The 22,209-nt window shown below is 26.6% G+C and overlaps 1 protein-coding gene across 2 annotated transcripts in view; it reads left to right on the plus strand.

Moving 5' to 3' along the window:
• The window catches only part of LOC145845425 (histone-lysine N-methyltransferase 2C-like), a 37,290-nt gene that overhangs the window by 406 nt on the left and 14,675 nt on the right, over window positions 1-22,209 (plus strand). Inside the window, exons 2-7 of one of the 2 annotated variants that reach the window (XM_082952702.1) lie at window positions 3,015-3,145; window positions 4,535-4,696; window positions 4,796-4,859; window positions 7,335-7,423; window positions 15,980-16,145; window positions 16,573-16,799. In XM_082952702.1, the coding sequence (XP_082808828.1) occupies window positions 3,015-3,145; window positions 4,535-4,696; window positions 4,796-4,859; window positions 7,335-7,423; window positions 15,980-16,145; window positions 16,573-16,799 (839 nt within the window). The remainder of the gene's footprint in view (window positions 1-3,014; window positions 3,146-4,534; window positions 4,697-4,795; window positions 4,860-7,334; window positions 7,424-15,979; window positions 16,146-16,572; window positions 16,800-22,209) is intronic. The other variant, XM_082952705.1, reaches the window with a different exon arrangement.

A 22,209-nucleotide genomic window follows, 5' to 3' on the forward strand; every position in this document is an offset into this window, starting at 1 on the left:
TCAAAATAAATAAATATGTCCTAAATTAACTAAGAATTATATGTATTCAGATTTAGTTGCACTAAGTTGAAATTAACTATGATAGTTTTTTTTTTTAAAGTTTTTAAGTTACAGTTTTCAACAAAATTTAGGTTCTTGTACTACTCAAATTCAAATTCAGACCTTTTTAAGCAAAAATAAACAAAATAACATTTTATTTCTTGAAAATAACGGCTTGTGCCTTCTGAATCTTGAAGAGTAATAAAACTTTAATTTACCTGAAACTTGTTTTTGTTTCTATTATAAGCTCTTTTACTTTATTTAAATTAAGCTAAGCATTTAATTATTTTCAACAAGCTAATAAATGTTTAATGAAGTTGAATTTTTTTTATGTAACTAAATATTTGTTAAAGTTACAGATTATTTGTACGTATTAGAAAAAAAAAAGATAATTATTCAGTTTGTACTATTTATATAAATAAAAGTTTTTGCAAATGTACTTTTTTAATTTGCATTACCTACTAACATCGGTTTACTTAATGATAAGCATAAAAAGAAGCTGAAATTTTCTTTAATTTAGACAAACATTATATCTCATTGTTACCAAACAGCATGGAATGATATGAGAAAAAAAGAATATTTCCCATTGTATTTTACTCCAGAGGAAAAAAATAGTCAGTCCTCTTTTTCTAGTGTTGCTTCTTTAGGACAGCAAAGCTGCTTCCATAATTACAAACATGCATTAAAAACTGAACGTTTAAAAGATTCTTATTTAGAAAAAAACAGTTTAATTGCAGACTATAAAGTTTTAAATGCAGCTTCTTGCTTTAGGAATAGAAAATGTAAATCGACAAGATTTTTATTAGGTAACACTAGTAATAAAAGTATCTATTCTCAATATCTGGAATATCCTAATAAAAATAATACAGAGCTTTATAGTTTTGATAAACATGTTAACCAACATAAAATAGTCATAAATAAATATGATAGTATTTCACCAGAAGAAAAGTTTATATGCGAAAAACAAACTACACCACTACCTACATCAATTAAACTAAAATTTAAGTATTTTTGTGATTCATTTTTTCCGGGTAAAGCATTTATTGATACTTCTTATGAAAAAGATCGACATAACAATCAACTAACTCAATATAGGCTCCAAAACAATGAAGTTAACCAAAAAATTATAAATAAGGCGTATAAACCAAAATTCAAAGTCGACCATCCGGTAAAAGTGCATATAAAACAGGATAGAGTTACTGATAGTACAATATTGTCAAAAAAGTCTTTTTTGTCATCAAAAGAGTTTTTTTTTAATAGTAATATATCGAAAAGTATGGAATCCTCTTTAGTGTTTACTTATTCTAAAAGAAATTCTTTCATAAATGCCAAACGCAAAATATCAAACCAGCTGAGTTTAGAAAAAAAATATTTTTCTAGTCTTAATGATGTTTGTAATTCTGTAATTACCAAAAAGTTTGAAGAAGTGGAATGCAAAACAGTTTTAAACACTAATTGTTTAAACATAAATCATTTCGAAGGATGCTTTACTGATTTTACAGTAAATAAAGCTCAAGAGAACAAGCAAAATTTTTTAAAGATAGTATTGCGTGCAACAGTAGTGAAGGTGGCTTTTTTGCTTGCTCCTCTCGAGGCAACACTTCTTAAAAGCGCGCCGATGATTGAAATGTTGAAAGTTGATAAGGAAGAAAAGCTACCTCAGGACTTTTTTAAAGCACCTTCAGGTATATTGATGATTTGAATATTGAAACTATCTCTAAAATATATAATCTTTATTTGAAGGTGTCGGTAGTTTAATCTGAATTTAAGAATGCATCAGAGTCATAGTCGTTTTTGTGAATAAGTGCTTATGTATCATCAAAGAAACGATTGTTATACTTTAACTTTGTAAAAATATTCATTCCTAGTAGAATAAGAATTATTAACTTCGCTACGTAATTTTATTACTTAGTTCAGTTAACAATGTAAAACGTTTAATTAATATTATTAGTTTAGAATACTATACGATTAATTTAAGTTAAGTTGTTTGCAAATTTGATTATTTTTTGTTTCTTAAACACTCTTAAAGTTTTTAAATCAGGGTTGCCAAAAAAAACTTGGAAACCCTGAATAACCTTGAATTTTAAATTTAGGCTAAAATTTTTTTTAACTTTAATTTTAATTAACTTTAATAAAAAATTTTAATATGTTAAGTAGTAAAATTTCTATTTGACACAAAAGTTCTATCATATAGATAAACATTTGTTATCATCATCACAAAAAAAAATTAAAGAACACATTTAAAGTAGCTTTACAGTATCTTTTCAATGTTTTTATACTATTTAACACAGTTTATTACCTTAAACTTAACTTTAAACTAAAAATAGATCCAAAAATGTGTACTTTTAAAAACCTGGAAGATATTTGAAAACCTTGAGAAAACTTGCTAAAAAAATTTGGCAGCCCTGTTAAATTTTGTAGTCGTTCATAACTAGTAAATAAATATTAAATAAGCAGAAATGTTGAAATACTCGCTTTTAACTGTGTTATTATTGCCGTAGTCTTAATTTTAAACACAATTATTTTAACAGCACTAATCTGAACTAACAACTAAAGTAATTTATAACAATCTAATGTCTTTTAAATAATTACTTACGGTAGATAATCGACAAAATCACATCTTTGATTTATTTTTGTTACTAAGTAAAATATTATATTGTTTTATTTTTTAGTTCAAACTATTTCAGTTTTAAATTTATAATTATTTTTTAAATAGAGTATCTAGAGTAAATAGAGTATCTTTTTAAATAGAGTTGTTTTTGTTTATATTATTCACGCATGAATAAGTTTTTTGAATAATAGTATAAGTAACCAACATTGTTATATGCAGTTTCATATTTTATTTTTTGCTTGAAAAGGTCGCAATCTCTTGCTACCGAAACCGGTTGCAAATAAAATATACAATTTGCATAAATCTATTAAAATAGAGTATCTAAAAAAGTTTTCAATTACTGATCAAAATCACTTTTTTACAGAAGTAGTTGAAACGGAGGAAAAACTTAAGAAAAAAAAAGAACACCATGAGTGTGTAAGTCTGTTACCAATTATCCACGGAATTGTGCCTATGCCGAAAATGACTTACTCAGTTAATGGTAAACATGGAATGGTTAGCTATATGTTGACTAATCTGATTATGTAATAAAAAGGTTTAGTGCACAAAAACAAACTTTTACGAGCTGTTTCAGCATTAAATACGATTTTTTCAGCAAGTTTTTTGATCAACAGTAAACAAATTATAACAGGGTTTCCTCATAATATGTAATCCTTGAATTTGAACAAAAGTTATAAAAAAAACCTGGAGTTTTAAACAATTTTTACATATAAAGTAATGAAATTTGATTTGACTTAAAATCATATAGATAAAAAATTTTTGTCATCAACAACTTTTTTTAATCAAAAAATTTATTTAAAGTAGCTTTACAGTATCACAATGTCGTTATACTATTTAACACAGTTTTTTACCTTAAACTTAATTTTAAAACATTATTATTAATTTATATCCAGAAACGTGTACTTTCAAAAACCTGGAAGAAATTTTGAAAATCTGGAGAAAATTTGCCAAAGACCAGTGGCAACCCTGGTATAAGCATAAGTACTAAAACATTCGATTTATTTTCTTTATGTACTATTTTTGTGCCAACAAATGCTTCTTCTGTTTCGTAAGGTTTGATGCAAGGGTCGGAAAACTGCAGCCCGCGAAAGTTTTTATTATGAACGGGATGCAGCCCGCAGAAGGTAAAATGCGGCCGCGAGTATTTAAATCTTTTTTTCTAAAATGTCCATGTATAGACTGATTACTTATTGAGGTTTATTAAGAACGATTAACTTCAACTATTTTCATTTTGTTCCTTATTGTTTCATTTTTTACTTCTTCTATTATTGTAACAGTATATTTTTAGAAATATAAAATAACAATAAAATTAAACGATAAGCTTCAGAAATTGTTTCAGAAAATTTGAAATTATACAGTAGTGCTTTTGATGTTTAAAATTAAGTATAAGTTCAATTTCTATTAGTGAATAACATTTTTTTTTATTAAGGGGTTGACAGCATTTAATAAAAATGAGCCAGGTTTCATAGACAACGTATGTTAGATACCAGATAAAAAAATGTTACGGTCCACCTTGTTTTTGCTTAAAACAGACTGTTTAAAATAATAGAAGTATTGGAGCAATGATTAAAAACGCACAACTGCTTACTCAGAAATAGATTATCTACTACTGTGTAATTTTTATTATAAAAATAACTAGATTGCTTTGCACAAGTTGATTTTAATACAAAATAAGTCGCGGGTAGAATATTTTTAATTACCATGTAGTTGACCAAACCTTGTTCTAGTGGTTTAATGAAGTTTTAATTTATTACTTGACACATATCCATTCTATACAAAAATATTTTGATGTCTTATTTAATATTTTTTCAATCAATTTAAAATATTCATACTGTTTTTGTAGTTTTTATTGTTATAAAAAATCTATGATAATTAAAATTGCAGTTTCAAGGAAATCGTGAAAAGCAATCAGAATTCTTAAAGAACTACAAGGGTAGTTTAGAAGAAGAGAAAATAAAGTTCTTAGAAATGAAACCTCAGTGTAATGTCCCAAAAGTTTTAAATTTGATGAATAAAAAAATTGATAAGATAATTGATAACTTAGTGGTGAGTTTTCAAACATATAGATATTTATTATATTTTTTGAGCATATAAACTTAATTTTATATGGTATAACAAAAAAAGAAATAAAAATTTTGAAAACAGGTAGAAATAAATAAGTACGAAGAAAAACTAGTATTTGAATACTATCCACATCTAATAAAAAAAAGTATGTTTATTTCATTTTTTGCATTATCAAGAGAAAAATGATTTATTAAGTTAAGTTGATAAAAAGTTTGTATTTTAATTTAAAACCAACTTGAAAATTATTAGATGAGCATTTCCCAAAAATCTATATTTGGAAAAATAATTGAATGAAGTAGAACAAATTTCTAAGTTTTCAAAAGTTCGATATCGCCCACCTAATTGCACCCTTACTTTTTTTTTTTCTTAGCTCTAAATACTGATGTTTTTGTTATGATAAGTATCACCACTCTTTATTCAGAATAGAAAATTAAATTAATAATTTTTTTGTTTGTCACTTAAAAACCACTTTTGAAGAATCTCTCTTAAAGTTTTTGTATGAAGCTGGTATAAAACTGAAGTAGTTGGAAACATTTTTATACATTAGCTTTATCAAATGAACTACAAGTAACAATTCGACTAAATGACATTCCATTAGAATAATTTTCGTTTCACTTCAAAAACTATCCGATCGAGTTCAGCCCAGCTTTTGGTTACCTTATTTCTAAAAAGATTTTGTTAGCTGGACAAGTTATCAGCTATTGTAATGTACAAGGTGGCCACTAAGCCTGGAATTTGACAATTTAGGCTAAAAAACCTAGAAAAATCTGGAATTTTAAACAATTTTACATGTTTAGTAGTAAAATTTTTAATTAAAACGAAAAATCTGTCATACAGATGAAAAAGTTTTATCGCTGTCCAAATTTTTTTTATTAAAAAACGTATTAAAATTAGCTTTACATTATCTTCTATATGTTGTTATACTACTTAGCACAGTTTTTAACCTTAAACTTAGCTTTAAAATAAATATAGACAAAAAACGTGCACTTTCAAAAACGTGTAAGAAATTTCTTAAAAACCAGTTGCCACCATGAATGTATTTAACTTTGAATGACTTTGTAATGATTCCAACACATTTTATCACGATACGGATGCGTTAACTCAAATGTGTTAATTTTATGGGAACTGGTCTAAATTGCATAAAGACAAAGTTGCACGAGGGGACTAAAATCCACGAGAACAGAATTGCACGAAGACGATTTTGCACCAAGGGTCAATTTTGCACGAGAGTAAAAAAATCCAGGAAAAAAATGAAAATAAAAAACAAAACAGAAAAAAAAAATTAATAAATATTTCAATAAGAAAAAAGAAAAATAAAGTTACTGACCGAGGGAAGAGTTAGGGGTAACAGTGATATTAAAAAAAAAGTTAAAAAAAAAAGCTACCGACCGAGGGTAAGGCTTAGGGGTAACAGTAATAGTAAAAAAAACTAATTTAATAAAAAAATTAGAAAACAAAATTAACTTGTGCAAAAATGTCTCCGTGCGAAATTGTCTGCTCGTGCAAAAGTGACCTTTCGTGCAATTTTATCCCTTCGTGAAGTTTTGTCCCCTCGTGAAGTTTTGTCCCCTCGTGAAATTTTGTACGCTCGTGCAAATTTGACAGCTACCCTAATTTCATAGTTGGCAAGCAACTAGTTGTTGACTTTTAGTAAACTTACAAAAAATAAGATTCCTTTTTACAAATTGAGTAAACATATATTTAATACTTTTAAAATGCTCATTTAGTAGATTTGAAACAAATTAATAAAACACTTTCAATTAATGCGGAAAATTAAGTTTTTTTTTTTATTGTAAGTTTATTGTCCTACGATGAACGACAGAATCAAAATCTAGGCCGCTTACTGAAAGACACATAAGGTAGAGACGTAAAAGAAAAGACATATTGTTTAAAATCAGCAAACGTAAATAAAAAATAAAAAACTTTTAGATTAAGATAAAAAACAAAAAATTTCATAAGACTAAGCATCAAAAATTTAAACGCAGTGACTAACCACAAAATTTAAAACCTAAGCCCAGAGCACGTTAACAATAAACAAACCGAAAACATATTTGTCCACTATATTGAAAAGGGACTTATTATTTACAGAGGAAAGGCGCTGAGTTTCGGAAACCCTAGTCTATATCGAAGCATTTCAGTCTAAAAATGCATCTTTTTCCGTATGAACCGTAGCCATGATGGGTTGTAAAAGACTGCTCTTCACTGATTTAAGCTATTTTCATATAAAAAAACCTTGATCTCTCTATGACTTAAAAACACTTTTCAATATAAAGGGTTCCCACTTCCCTATAAATCCCTAGAAATTTGCATTCCCTATAAACCCCTATAAAAAATTGAAAAATATGTAAAAATTCCCTTTGTCAATTTCCAGAATTAAAAAAAAAAGCTTTTCTTACTTTTTGAGAAAAAAAAATCAGAAAATAAATTTGTACAACTAATTATGTGACATTGCACTATGTACAGTGTACATACCTGATTACCTTTTAAATAATAATTTTTCTACTTCTGTTTTCAGATAAGTTTTTCTGACTAAGAAAGTGGTAAAAACGTATTTGTTCTATGTAAATAAATATAAATTGATGAATTATAAGTTTTCAATATTAAAAATAAAAATTTATAGTGCAAAGGGCCTACCTAAGTCCCAAATCTTTTCTTCTTGAAAATAAAGATGAAATTAAACGAAAGTACGGTATGGAGAATTTACATGAGGTATTTTTTTAAAGTTTATCTTTTTAACTATCTAAAAATATTTTGTTTTACTATTTAAAGCTTGTATTTTAGTTTTATAATTGTTAAAAAAACAAGTGTGCTAAAAATTGCTTAGTGTAAATTATAACAGTATTAATTGTTACTATATTGTTTAGTTTAGTTTTTTATATTAGACAAGTAAATACAGTATTATTTTTCCTAGTTTATGACCCTATAAAGTTTTTAATGTGATAAAAATTAGATTTTATTGTGAAACATTTAAATTTTCATTTGTAAGCTTTTTTTCGCCATTTTCTTAAATTTATCTGTTGAATGTCCTTTTGACCCAGATCAGGGTTGCCACAAAGTAAGGAAAAACAAAAAAAAAAAACAAAGATCAGGAAAATGGGGGTTTTCGAAAAAAGTCAGGAAATTTGATACAGACATGCTCTTTTCAGGGTTCGTGAGCATCAGGCTAAATCAGTTTTTTTAGAAAAAGCTGAAAAACATCAGGCTAAATGATTTTTTATCTAAAAATTTTAGAATCTCAGTTTTTCTCAGTTCAAATGCTTGAAAATTCTTGATTAGAAAAACTTAAGAATTTTTTTTTAAACATCAAATTGAGATGTGAATTTATTTCTAAATATAAATTTCAAAATCAGTCAGTATTTGTTAAAACAAATGCTTGGAACTTTTGAGTTTCTAATAGAAATTTAAGTATCTTTTTTATCTTGTTTTGAGTAGATTATATACGTCATAATTTTGAAAGTTTATTAAGATACAGTTTAAGCATTACAGTTGGGGTGCACGACGATTCAAATTCTGACTACAGTAGACTACCGCTTAAGTACGCAAATTGAACCCGACCAAAAAGTGCGTACTTAGCACGGGTAGTGCGTACTTTTTGACGACATAGTACATATAACATGAAATTTAGTTGTTTGTTTTCTTTCTTACAACTAGCCACATATTTTGTTTTGTTAGAGGGAAAGTACTAAACTACATTGTGCTTACCAAAAATTTTCAAAACATCAATGTGTGTACGTTTAAATTAAATTATGACTTAACTATGTTGTATTTGTAGGTTTTTTAACTTATTCATCTAGATTTATTTATTGTATAGCATTACAGCTCAAATATCTTTATTCTTTTCACTTTTCTGCAACCACTACATAAGTGTTTAGTTTATTAACATTTAATAACAGGACTGTCACAATCTCAGGCCACTTAGACTACTCACGATTACTCACTAACTGTTGTGAAAGTCTCAGGCTAACTCAGCAGGTTGGCCATTCTACATGGAAACATAAAATAATCTGGAAAAAACTTGATGATTGAAAATTTAGGCAAAAAACTGGAATTTCTTAGAAGTTCTAATATAACATCCTTTATTTTGATAAATAAATTGTACATATAACGGCACAGTTAAAAATGTAGATTGAATTGTACTTTTAAAACTTTTATTTTTTCTAGTTTCGTTAACATAGTTATTAAAATTTGCTCTACAACGTTCATTAGTTCAACATCAAGCAGCTCACAGTGACACTAAATCTTTTAAATGCTGTATTTGTCCAGAAGGTAGATTTTTCAAAACTAATTTTTTAATTTGATTTTTAAGTAAAAAAAAAGTAAATAAAAAATCTAAAATGATATTAAATACTTTTCAAGTATTTTTAAGAGCATTAAGTTATGTCAGCTGCTAAAAAACGATTAACTGAGTTAGAAAGGTTGAATATCATTAACCAGCTTGAAAGGAAAAATCCACCTAGTTAAGCGTTATCTTAGAAGAAGCCTGAATGTTATTTAAGGTGCAATTAAAAACATTTAAAAAAACCGAGATGAGATTATTGTCTGAGCAAAGAAAAAGCTAAGATTTTCTTCTGCTAAGTACCCTGAGTTAGAGTCTCAGCTTTATGACTGGATTTCAGTGATCAGGAAAGCAAATTTGCCAATTTTACCTTCGATCAAAATAGCAAGAGCCAACGATATTGCAAATAATCTTTCTTTGGAAGATTTCAAAGCATCATGGATGTGGCTTTCCAGATTTCGCGACAGATTTAGAATTGTTTTTGCCTTTCTGGATAAGTGCGTACTTAAGGCGGGGTGCGTACCAAAAAAAGTGCGTACTAAAGCGGTAGTCTACTGTATTTAAATTCTTATTTTTAAAGCAAAACTCGTTTATTTATTTTAATTTATTTTTTGAGTATTTTTTCACCATTATGATTAAATAATTTGAACTATGTGTGCATTTTTATTTTTTTCAAGTTCAAACTGTTTTTAAAAATATAATTTGAAAACTTAAAAAAAATTATTAGTTTTCTCTTAATAAAATTTTTATTATAAGAATGTTTTATATTTTTTTTTTCATAATCATATTCTTTTTAAACAGATCTAGGTACCTATTTTTATTTTTCTCAACTTCAGTTTATAATTAGAGTTATAGCTCATTTAAAGAAAGTTTAGGAATTCGATTTGACCTAATTTGAATAGTCATGTAACCTAACAGTTGAATTAAAACAACTTAGCTGTTGGTTTGAAATTGTTTACATCAGCTGTATTTTTAAAAGATTAGATAGTTTAACTGTTAAATTTCCTAAATTAGAAACTCAATAAATACCAAATACACTTGAGACTAAAACTCATAGCTGTTTATTAATAATATGTTTTACTGTTTGTTTATTTAAAGTTATTAAATTTATTAATAAGACGAACACATTCTGAACACAGCAGTTACTTAATAGCGAGTTCTAACTAAGAATTTTTAGTCTTAATAAAAAAGAATACTGACAGACATATTTTATCTTGGTTCAAACATTTGTAACTAATAAAAGATGCGTACTAAAATGTGTACTTGATGAAAGTGCGTAACATAAATGCGTACTTTTCAAAACATACATACTAGAAATGCGCACTCAAATGCGTATTTAATGAGAAGTGCGTACTCAAAGCAAATGCATAAGAGGAAGATGAAGACTAGACTAAATCAGTCAAAATTGTTAAATATCAGGCTAATTTTTTTTTAAATTTGCTCACGAACCCAGTCTTTTAAGAAAGTTTATCATTACTAAAACAGCATTTTTTTAATTTTGTTTTTCAAAAAAAAAAGGCTTTTGCAGTTTGTGTTTTTTCAGGGTCTAATTGAATTTTTGGAATTAATTAAAACTTTTATGATCTCACTATGTGGTAGAGAGTGAATTATTTCTTTGTTTTAAGGTGTTTAATTAGAACGACTTGTACAGAAAAATATTACTTTATGTATAGGGTTTTCAAACTCAGACTTATCATTGTTGTTTTTCTTTCCTGATCAGTTTATAATACTTGGGTTAATTTTTTATACGTATATTATATCTTAATTATTTTAGAGTCCAAACCAACATATTTTAAAAATTATTGGCTTTCTAAAAAAATCTGAATGGCTTATTAAAGATTATGATAAAATATTTCATGAGTTTTCATTAATTTTTTTTAATAATTTTCCAAATTCCTCAAAAGCACCCTGTGCAAAATTTTAGACGATTTGAAGAAACTTTCACCTCGGTGGAATTTGGTTTTCTGAGATCTTAGCTGAAAGTTTTTTTTACATGTTACAATTATCACAAAAACATATTGTGTACAATTTAAAGAAAGTTTTATGGGGGTAAACATACATTTCTTGGTAAAGTTATATTATAAAAAAGCCAGGAAAAATACATAGAAAAGTCTGGTTTTTTTTCAGCTCTATCTGTGGCAAAATGGTTCTCTTTCAATTAAACTCGGCCCGCTCTAGATAATTAAAAATCTTTAACTAGTCCTTTTTTGTTGTATATCCTAGGCTAGTTTTATTTTAAATTAATTAACTTTAATTTATTTATATTATTGAAATTACGTTATGTTTTGATTAATTATTTTTTGTGTTAAATCTCTGTTGATTTTATAATGTTAAAGCTCAATTATGTGTTTTATTAACATCTTGCGGCTACCACTACTAAAAACATTTGTATATAGCAGTGATCTTCAACATTTTCAAAAACTTTTCACAGTAGGGTGCTTGAAAAAAAATGCGACCTTTGAATTTTCAGCTAAACTTTTTCTATACAGTAACCTCTCGTATCTTTACGCACTCGTGACGTTACCCACACTCGTTTAGTTACGCATTTTAGAATTCTAAAAAACTCAAACAATCAAAATTTTAGTTTTCTTATATATTGCACAAATTAGGTTTATTGTATATTTTTAATGTAAAATATGTTTTTAAATACTAACTCACCTCTCTATATCTTTATACTTTGTAAACTTATGTTCCTTGACTAATTGATAAAAATTAAGTTATACCTCAGTATATCAGAAGAGATTAAATTAAAATACTGAAAGAAATATACTGTGTTAATAATGAAAGTATAATGAAATAATGAGAGTTTGTAACACAAATAAATAATAAAGTACTCTTGCTCTATATATGAATAAACATCTAAAAATTAATTTTAATAAAACTTCCTAGCAAAAAGTAGCAGTGATACTTAATAAATATAGAGCTCACTATTAAAACAAATCTAAATTGTTTTTTTAGTAAACATATCACTAATTTTCATTTGACGTTTTTTTTAGTTTAAATTCTTCTTCTGTAACACTTGCTTTACACAGCAATTTGCAAAGTAGAATAGAATATAAATGTTAAGTATCAAATAAGTAAAATATGAGTAAAGATAAAGATAAAATCTACTTATTATTAATTTAGTAAAATTATTCTACAAGTATTATTATTTTATATAAAATTAAATCCTTTTTTTATATGTATATTTTTATCTTTTGTTTTCATATTTATAAATTAAGTAAACAAGTTTTTAAACGTGGGAAAGTTCTCAGTCTGTTTTTAACTAGAAACAATATAAAAAAACAGCCATTATAGTAAGTATATTTGGTACCTCTCGTATCTTTACGATCTCTCGTATCTATACGCACTTTTTCTGTGGACACAATGTGCGTAAATAAGCGAGAGGTTAAAGTACTTAATAAATGTCACAAAAACACCTTATGCAAAATTTTAGCTGATATAAAAAACTTCCACGGTAGCAAATTTTGGTTTTCTGAAAACAACCCCAATGATATGGGACCTAAAAAATGCAACTTTAAGAAATTTTAGCTGGAAATTGTTTAACATGTTGCAATTATCACAAAAACACATTGTGCAATTGTGCAGAATTTAGGATGATTTTAAAAAAAGTTTCACCGAAGAATTTTTCGGTTTATAATAAAAAGATCTAGAATATTTCAAAAAATTATGAAAATTATATAAAACCAAGAAGCTACTCCGTGAAACTTTCTTTAAATCCTCTAAATTCTGCACAATGTTTTTTTTTGTAAAATTGCCACATGTAAACAATTGCTAGCTAAAAAACTAAGGTCGCATTTTTTATCTCAAACAGTTTGGATGGAAACGGGTCAGAAAAGCGGGGCGTCACTTTAGCATAGAGTGACACTTAACCACGGAGTGACACTCTAGAACGAAATGAAATTTAAGCACGAAATTTATTTTGCAGTTATTTTTATGCTTAAATAATATTTGTACTATTATGTTTAAATATCTAAAAACGAACGGTGCAACATGTTAACTAAAAGTTAACAAGCTTTAAATGAGCTACAAGTTTAAGCTTTAACTAAAACTAGAACAAAAGTTAATTTACAAACTTGATCAACTTATTTTACAATATAATAAAAAATAAAAATATTTTGATGCTTTTACTTTTAAAGTTATAACATAAAACTATTTTTATAAAGCTAGAAACATATACAAGCTCTAGCATTCTTAAAACTTTTTTAAAAGGCTTAAATTAATTTTGAAACTTATGTGTAAGTTTTAAATTAAAGGTGAGATATATTAAGGTTAAAAACTTACTTATTTCATTTCAAAATACATATAGCTTTGAACATCATAATTTAAAGAGATTATAAGTTCCTCTTATTTCTACATTCACGCATCTCGCAACTTTTTTATACTTATCTATGTGCTATAAAAATTATCTTTAGACTACTACAAGGGTAGATAAACTTATTTTAACATTTTTTTACCCGTTTAGCTTTTATATTATTTTAATTGTTAAAAACTTCAAGAAACAGCTTAATTTAAAGTGCTCATTGTAAAAACTTTATTTATAACTTTTCTAAGACGATACTTTCAAAAAAGTTAGAACTAATTTAGACATTTGTTTATTTGTTAACTTCATAACTATAATATAATTAAACATTATTTAGAATAACATTCTAAAAGATTTAAAATTGTTCCATGCTAAAGTGACGCCGTGCCTTTTTTTATGAAAATTCAAAACAGACGTAATTTAAAATACATATTACCTTACTGAGTTTTATATAACAGTATAATATTTTATATGCGCAGTAGTTGAAAGAAGTTTGTTTGGTTAAACAATCAAAAAATGCTATATATTACATCTAGTTATCCTTGGCTAAATATTTTTTATCTAGTTATCATAAACATTTATTCATAAAGAAAATTTATGAAATAGAGATTTGTTCTTGTAATAAAAATATATTCAACATAATCAATCACATTGACTGCAACTACATATCTTTCAAACTAACATTTTAAAGTTTTAAAGCTGCTTTGACTTAAGTTTCGAGTTAGTTTTATAGTAATGTGAAATTTAATTGAATTTTCTTATATGTTTGTAGTATATTCATTATATTGTTATTTGTTCTGAAGTTCGATTCATAAAAAAATCTCAACTTATGTTCATATAGGGAGAAAAATTAGATTTTGTTTTATTTTACTTTTAATCCGATTTTATTAATCAAATTCTTAAAAACTATTGTTTCACTTCTCTAGTAAAGTCTATATGAGGTATTAAGTTGTTAATTAAATTAAAGAAAATTGTATAAACAAAAAAATGGAAGATATTGTCAATTTAAACGAATAGAAAATAAAATGAATAAATAAAAAAACATAAATAAAATAAATAGAAATTGTTAGTATTTCGGACAAAAACAAACTAAAAATAACTTAGATTGGTTTGTATCTAATATCTAAGATAAAGACGGACGGGTCAAAAATGCACGAAGACAAATTTGAACGAAGGGTTACTTTAGCACGAGAAAAAATAAAAACAAAATAAGAATTACTAACCAAGGGTTAAGGGTAACAGTGACAATAAAAAAAACAAAAAAAAAAATTGACCAAGGGTTAGGGCTAACAGTGATAGTAAAAAATTAAGTAAATAATAATAATCGAAAAAAAATTCAACCTGTGCAAAAGTGTCTTCATGAAAAAGTAAATATTCCTGCAAAAGTGTTTCTTCGTGCACTTTTGACACCTACCCAAAATAAAGCTAATACAAACTGAAAATAAACTAAAAAACATGGCATATACAAAAATAAATAATTTAAAATGGATTTAAGCTTATGGATTAAGATATAATGTTTATATGTTTTTTTTCAAACCCGGAATCTTGGAAAAACCTCGTAACAATTTAGGAAAGTAGTAATGTGAATTATTCAAAGAAACTATCAAAAATCGCTATACAAGTAAAACTTTTGAAAAAGTATTAAAGATAGTAAAATATAAGATAAACGACTAACATTCTCGACAAAATAATTGTTACGAAAGAACTCACGGCGTTTGCTTCTTAGAGTCGATTAAACGTAACAGAGTTGCCACTTTACCTGGAATAACCTGGAATTCGACAATTTAGGCAAAAATAACCTGGAATTTGAGAAATTTTGAAAAAAACCTGGAATTTTGATCAAAAATCCTGGAAAAAACCTGGAATTTTAATTAATTTTAACATCTTCAGTGGTAAAATTTTGATTTGACACAAAAAATGTATCATATAAATAAGATTTTTTTTGTCATCATAAAATTTTTTTATTAAAAAACACATTTAAAGTAATTTTACAGTATCTTTTCAATGTTTCTATACTATATAACACAGTTTCTTATATAGAAATTAACTTAAAACTAAAAATAGACTTAAAAATGTGTACTTTTAAAAACCTGGATGAAATATATAAAACCTGGAAAAAATTTTGAAAAAATGTGTGGCAACCCTGAACGGAAACTTAATGGCCGCTTGACGACGTAGTTATTCTCTTGTTCACTTGGCAAAAAATATATTCTTGTTTACAAGAAAACATAGGTATTCTTCTTAACTAGATTTGAAATCGACTTGAGTGAAGGTAGGTCGTAACGAGATCGAAAAATAACGAACACCACAGCTAGTTTTATTTACTAACACGTGTTATTAATTTAAACGCCGATATATACGCGTTGAAAAATATTTAACTTCTTCGAATAAACAAATTTATCTATTTATTTGCCTGTTCGTAATTCAAAACTTCAGAAAATATTTATTTTATAGATATTTTTAGTTCTGAAATACAATGTTTTTGAAAACTATAAACACAGCATGCCATCCGCACAGTCTTGTTAATTTTGTTTCACAATATCTTTCATACGTTTGTTTATACAATTATTTTCTGTTAAAAATAACTATAGGAGACTTTTACATTGTGTAGTTCTTAATAGTCTGTAAAATAAAATCTATAAGTTTGTTATAAAAATTATAAAATTGTTTTAAAATTTTAATTTAGATTGCTAAAAACGTTCGCACAAATGTTTCTGGTACGTATTATAACAATAAGAATAAAGAAGGGAAAGTGTCACAGATTTCACATGTGCAAGATGAAACTGAAGAAATTCTTTTTAGAATTAATAACAAGAGTACAAGTTTCAGATATTTTACCAATGACGTTAATGGTTAATTTTATAAGTTTTTTTCTGACAATTCAAATATTCTATCTTATCCTGTATTTCGCCTCATTTAAAAGTTTTAACACTATAAAAAGTGGCTATGTTAAGAGACATTATCAAGTTAATCCTAAAAAGGCGCTATTTATAATTAATGTATATAATTACATAATATTACAATTACTACTCATGCGCAAATATTTTTTATTTGAGTTTAGCACTTACTTATAGAAGTCATGTCGTCTTATAAGTTTACAATTTGCTAAAATATTTGTTTCCTTCTTTCATTAGTTAGTGTCATAACCATTTTTAGCTAATATATAAAATTTTTTGCATTATCAAAAATATAAATTAAATATTAACAAAATTGTATAAAATAAAGTATTATAATACTGCATCTACTTTTTTTTGGTTTAAAGAAAAGTCTTCTTTTCAGATTTAGTGAATGAATTAACATTGAGAGTTGATAAATGCAGAATGCAGTTGCCAGTTTGCAATTCTAAGATCAAACAACCTCAATTACACAGTGATTTTATTTCTGGATATGATTTTATTGGATTAAGTAAATTATCTACGACTTGCTTGATAGAACATCTAGAAGGAATAGAGGTATTCTGTCCGAAGTACAAGTTTCACTGCCGAGAAAACGTAGCTGTTAGAAAGGTTTTGTGTTTTGTTAATATCTTATTATTTATGAATTTCGTTATAAGTGTATATTATTCCTTAATTTATAATATAATTAAAAATAATTTTTTTTTGATAATTTGCCGAGACAGCTTTATGTATTTTAAAGATTTTAAAAATACGCAACTTGGCTAAAAATAGTATATAAAATAAACAAATTGTTCTGAAAATAAGTAAAACTATTTTATTACAAAGAATTAGATTTTTTAACTTCATATAAAATTCTTGTAATTTTGTGCAGTTGCGTGTGGCAGTTAAGTGTGTTATTATGCGAGTTGGTTTCGGTTTTTCTTAAGTATAAAGTAGGTTTTCAATGTTTTAATTTATAAAAACGATTATTAGTTGTTATCTCGTTCATTTATTTTGTTATCACTTTTACTTTTCGAATAGCTTCATTTAATCTTCTTCACTGGCTTATTTTTTGTAAATAAAAAATATTATATTGGCATTTACCAATAAAATGGTTGCTGTTGTTAAAGGCACACTTCACAACGTATTCTACACCTATTTCTATCCCTATGTATGAACATGTAAGTACATTAGTTGCTTTTCAAGGACACCACGCCGGGTCTATTGCTTTTCAATAATAAACGTATGAAACTACGTAAAAAAAGTAAAAAATATATGTCAAAATGAAATATTTCAAAATTAAAAATGGTTCATTTGATAAAAATAATTCTAAACAAGAATTAAAAGTATGCTTTGTTTTAAAAAGATTTAAATTAGAAATATTTTATTATTAATAAGTTTTTTATATTAAACACATTTTCATTAATACGTTTTGAAGGTTTTCAATTTGGTTACATCTAAACGCATTGGCTTGTTTATTGGCCGTTTTTTATTTAACAACTAGAAAATAGGATAATGTTAGGAAATAAATAAATCGGTTATATTATATGTACGTTTGTACATAAATAAAATAGTAAAAGTAAAAATTTAGTTAAAATATTTAGTATATTTTATAGAATTTTAAATTTAACTATAGCTTTTATGCTGAGTTTTCTCCCACACCGTCAAAAGTTGTTTGCAAGTCTGCACATAATTATTAGTTTTCTTTATTAAATGTTTTAAAAATCGTTCAATTACCATTAGCTTAAGCTTTTTTAAACATCATGATTATATACAAATAGTTTTAGCACTACTTTAGCGGATTAAGTATGAAATCAAACTACATACTTGAAATAACAAAGCCAAATTTTATTACAACAGTTAAATAATAATTAATTATTAGTGAATAAATATTTTATAGATAGTTAAAATCTACAATTTTGAGCTGATATAGTTTTTAATAATTTATTCAAAAAATATAACAAAACTTATTTAATATTTTTTGTTTATTTAAGTACTTTCATGTAAGGCTTATAAAAACAGTATCTTACTAAGTTAAGGTATTGAAATTATGTAGCAGGGCTGCCACAAGGTCAGGAAAAACTAAAATGATTGACAAAAGTCAGGAAAAAATGGGTGTTTTTGAAAAAGTCAGGAAATTTGACCAAGTTTAAAATAAAACGTGTCAGAGTTTGTCAGTTCAAATTTACAAAATTCATTATTTTCAAAGCCTTCAAATGGTAAAAAATTAGTTAAAATCTTTTAAAGTCAAACTAAAATTGCAAAATTTTCCTACAAATTTACAAAATTACTTAATTTTCAATGCCTTCATCTGATAAAAATTAATAATATATCCTTAATAAAACTGCAAATTTTTCTAAAAACATATTGAACAACTACCCTACTACCCTACTAAGTGTCTTTGTTCAAATAAATAATTAAGTTCTTTAAAATTAAGCACTAAGTTAAGTATTTTATGTAACATGTTTATGTGTATACTAACCTATTTATAATTTTTTCAAAGTTGTATAAATTTGAAAAATAGATAAAAAACAGATTAATTATAAACTTGCAATTAGTGATGTACCGGACTCACTATCCGGGTCCGGCCGGATATTGCCATTTTTGTCTGATATCCGGTTCCGGCCGGATTCTAATTTTAAAAAAATCCGGGTCCGGCTGGATCCTAACAGAGATCCGGCCGATTCGGATCTAGTTAGTAAAAAAGAGCACACAGAAAAGTATTTTTTCAAAAACAAACCCTGTGTAAATTAAAAAGAGTCATTTTAGTCAGAAAATACGTTCGAAAATTAAACACCTACCGTGATTGACTCATTTTGTACATGTGACTAATTTACATTTGTTTACATTTAAACTATGAAACAAACATTTTAGAAATGCAACTCTTTACCTATGTTGTAAAATTAAAAACTTTACTACTAAATTGTCAACCTTATGGCTAGCTGTTCTACTGATTATTAGATTAAAGTAATTTTAGACTCAGGCTAATTTATACTCACTCTAGCTAGTTTTTTTGACTTAAACAGTGGCAACCCTGCTAGTTTGAACATTTTTGGAAATTTTTGAAAATCTCAGGCTAGTTTTAAGATTTTTTGAAAAACTCAGGCTAGTTTTAAGATTTTTTGAAAAACTCAGGCTAAATTTCTTTCAGATTTTGAATGAGTTTGAGATGATCCAGTTTTTAATATTTTGTGATTTTCTAGTTAGTTTTGTTCAAGAACTTGATTTTAATTGATTTTAGATTGGTAAGGCTATAGGGGGGTCCACCTTGATTTTTACAAGTTGATCTTATTTGATATTTTTTAATCTTAGCTACTAGATACTTTTTACAGCTTAACAAAAATCAAAGTAGTTTTTGAGATACAAGGGGTCAAAGCCGGCCAGCTCAATAGCTTCCTTACAGAAGGTGCAAACTAAAAAGGCGAAAAAAAACCATTTCATTAAAAATCTATCTCCTCTACAGTTTTTAAGCAATCTTATTCAAATTTTTACAGTGTACTCTTTACTAAATTTTAAATCATTTGAGTGTAGTAATTTTTTTTATTTAAAGAACAAGTCCCCTTTTTTCAAAAAAAAAGTGTTTTTTTTGAATTTAGACCTCAAATTTGTAAATTTCAATTATTTGAAATTCCAACACTCAAAAGCTTTTAAACTGTGTAAGGAATATTTTTTTGAAAATTTGAGGTACCTAGCTTAAAAAACCTAGGAGGAAATAGATTCTTAGTGAAATGGATATTTCCGCGTTTTAGCTTGCGCCTTCTGTAAGGAAGCTATGGAACTCTCCGGCTTTGACCGCTTGTATCTCAAAAACTACTTTGAATATCATAAAGCTATAAAAAGCATCTGGTAGCTAAGATAGTATTCAAGTAAATAAGATCAACTTGTAAAAAAAGTGTTTGACCCCCCTATAGCCTTAATTGTAAACATTACTTAAAATGTTCAACCTTGTGGCTAGCTGTTCTACTGATTATTAGCTTAAAGTAATTATTTTTTTGGTTTTCCAAAACCTCATTCTGACTCAGGAAAGTTTATAATCACTCAGTTTAGTTTTTTTGAATCAAAGAGTGGCAACCTGATATTAGCTAAAATTAGGTGATATTTTGGTTGCCAAAAATCATGGAAACTTGATAAGTTTAGCAAAAAAGATATTTTAGTGTTTTTTATTGTTCTTTCAATTTGATGTTTTTTTTTACTGTTCTTTCAATTTCAAGTTTTTCTAATGTTCTTTCAATTTTAATAAAATTTAAATGTAAATATTGTTCAGAAAATTAGCAAACAAACCAGCTACTATTTTTAACTGTTAATCTTAACTAGACCTTAATAACATATCATAAACTTTCTTATTGTTTAATTATTTTATCAGCATATTATACTTTTAGTCTAAATTTTTTTAAACTATAATTTTTTCAAAATTCAAAAGTATATAGTTAGATATAACACATAAAAGATAAACTTCACACAATTGTACTTAGTTAGTAGTTAGTTATATAAAATTGCATTACCGTACATATTAGTTTTTATATTACTTACATTACAAATAACTTAGAGTATTAAGAATCCGGCCGGAACCGGATCCGGACTTTTTTGTCAAATTAGAGTCCGGCCGGAACCGGATCCGGACTTTTTTTTCAAATTAGGATCCGACCGGATCCGGATATTAGACAAAAATGGCAATATCCGGCCGGACCCGGATAGTGAGTCCGGTACATCACTAGTATAAACTAGCCTGAGTCAGAATGAGGTTTTTAAAAACTGAAAAAAAAAGTACTTTAATCTAATAATAAGTAGAACAGCTAGCCACAAGGTTTACAAATTTAGGTGTTATTTACAATTAAAAATCTGAAATCAAGTTCTTGAACAAAATACACTAGAAAATTACAAAATATTGAAAACTGGATCAGCTCAAACCCATTCAAAATCTAAAAGAAAACTAGCCTGAGTTTTTATAAAAAACTAAACTAGCCTGAGGCAGTCCAAGATTTTCTAAAATTCCCAAAAATTTTCAAGCTAGCAGGGTTGCCACTGTTTACGTCATTAAAACTATCTAGAGTAAGTATAAACAAGCCTGAGTCAGAATGAGGTTTTTAAAAACTGAAAAAAATTTCTGTAATCTAATAGTCAGTAGAACAGCTAGCAAAGGTTGACAATTTGGTAGTAAAGTTGTGGACTGATAGTGATACACTTAATTTATTAATACTACCCATCATATTTAATTAATATCTAACAAATACTAAGTTCTAACTGAGACTACTTTCTATAATCAGACACGACAGTTTTGAGTGATGAATCTTTTATATAAAACACAACAAGTAATACTGGCATATACAAAATTATTAATTACTTTGGTAACACTTTAAAAACTGGAATCTCTTTAAATCTATATCAAAAGACTTAAAACAATAAACTAAAAATTAAATAAAACTTTTAGTAAACAGGAAACTGTAAAATAAAAATAAAACTATTAAACTATAAACCTGGCTTAAATATTTAAACAATTAAACACCAGTTGAAATATTCACTTTTAAAACAAAACACTACCTACAATAACCATTCACAAATAAGTTCATGATATTTTGTTGCCTCAAGCTGCACACCAAACTAACTAACTGCTTACATATAAACTGCCTGTCATGTTCTGATGTTTTGTTGCATCAGTATTTAGTTTGAAACATTTCGTCATATGATTCTCATTGGCTCGTACATTCAACCGTATTAACTCTAAATATTCTCTGAGCTCAACTTTAAACAATAAATAATACAAGTATTCATTCCAAAATTTTCAATTTTACAACATATGTAAAAAGTTGCATTTCTGAAATGTTTACTTCATACTTTAAATGTAAACAAATGTAAATTAGTCACGTGTACAAAATGAGCCAATCACTTTAGGTGTTTAGTTTTAACTGACGAAAATGACTCTTATTAATTTACACAGGGTTTGTTTTTGAAAAAATACTTTTCAGTATGCTCTTTTTTACTAACTAGATCCGAGTCCGGCCGGATCTCTGTTAGGATCCGGCCGGACCCGGATCCGGACTTT

This window comes from Thalia democratica, chromosome 1 (genome assembly GCF_965202585.1).
Source record: "Thalia democratica chromosome 1, ktThaDemo2.hap1.1, whole genome shotgun sequence".
Classification (NCBI taxonomy): domain Eukaryota; kingdom Metazoa; phylum Chordata; class Thaliacea; order Salpida; family Salpidae; genus Thalia; species Thalia democratica.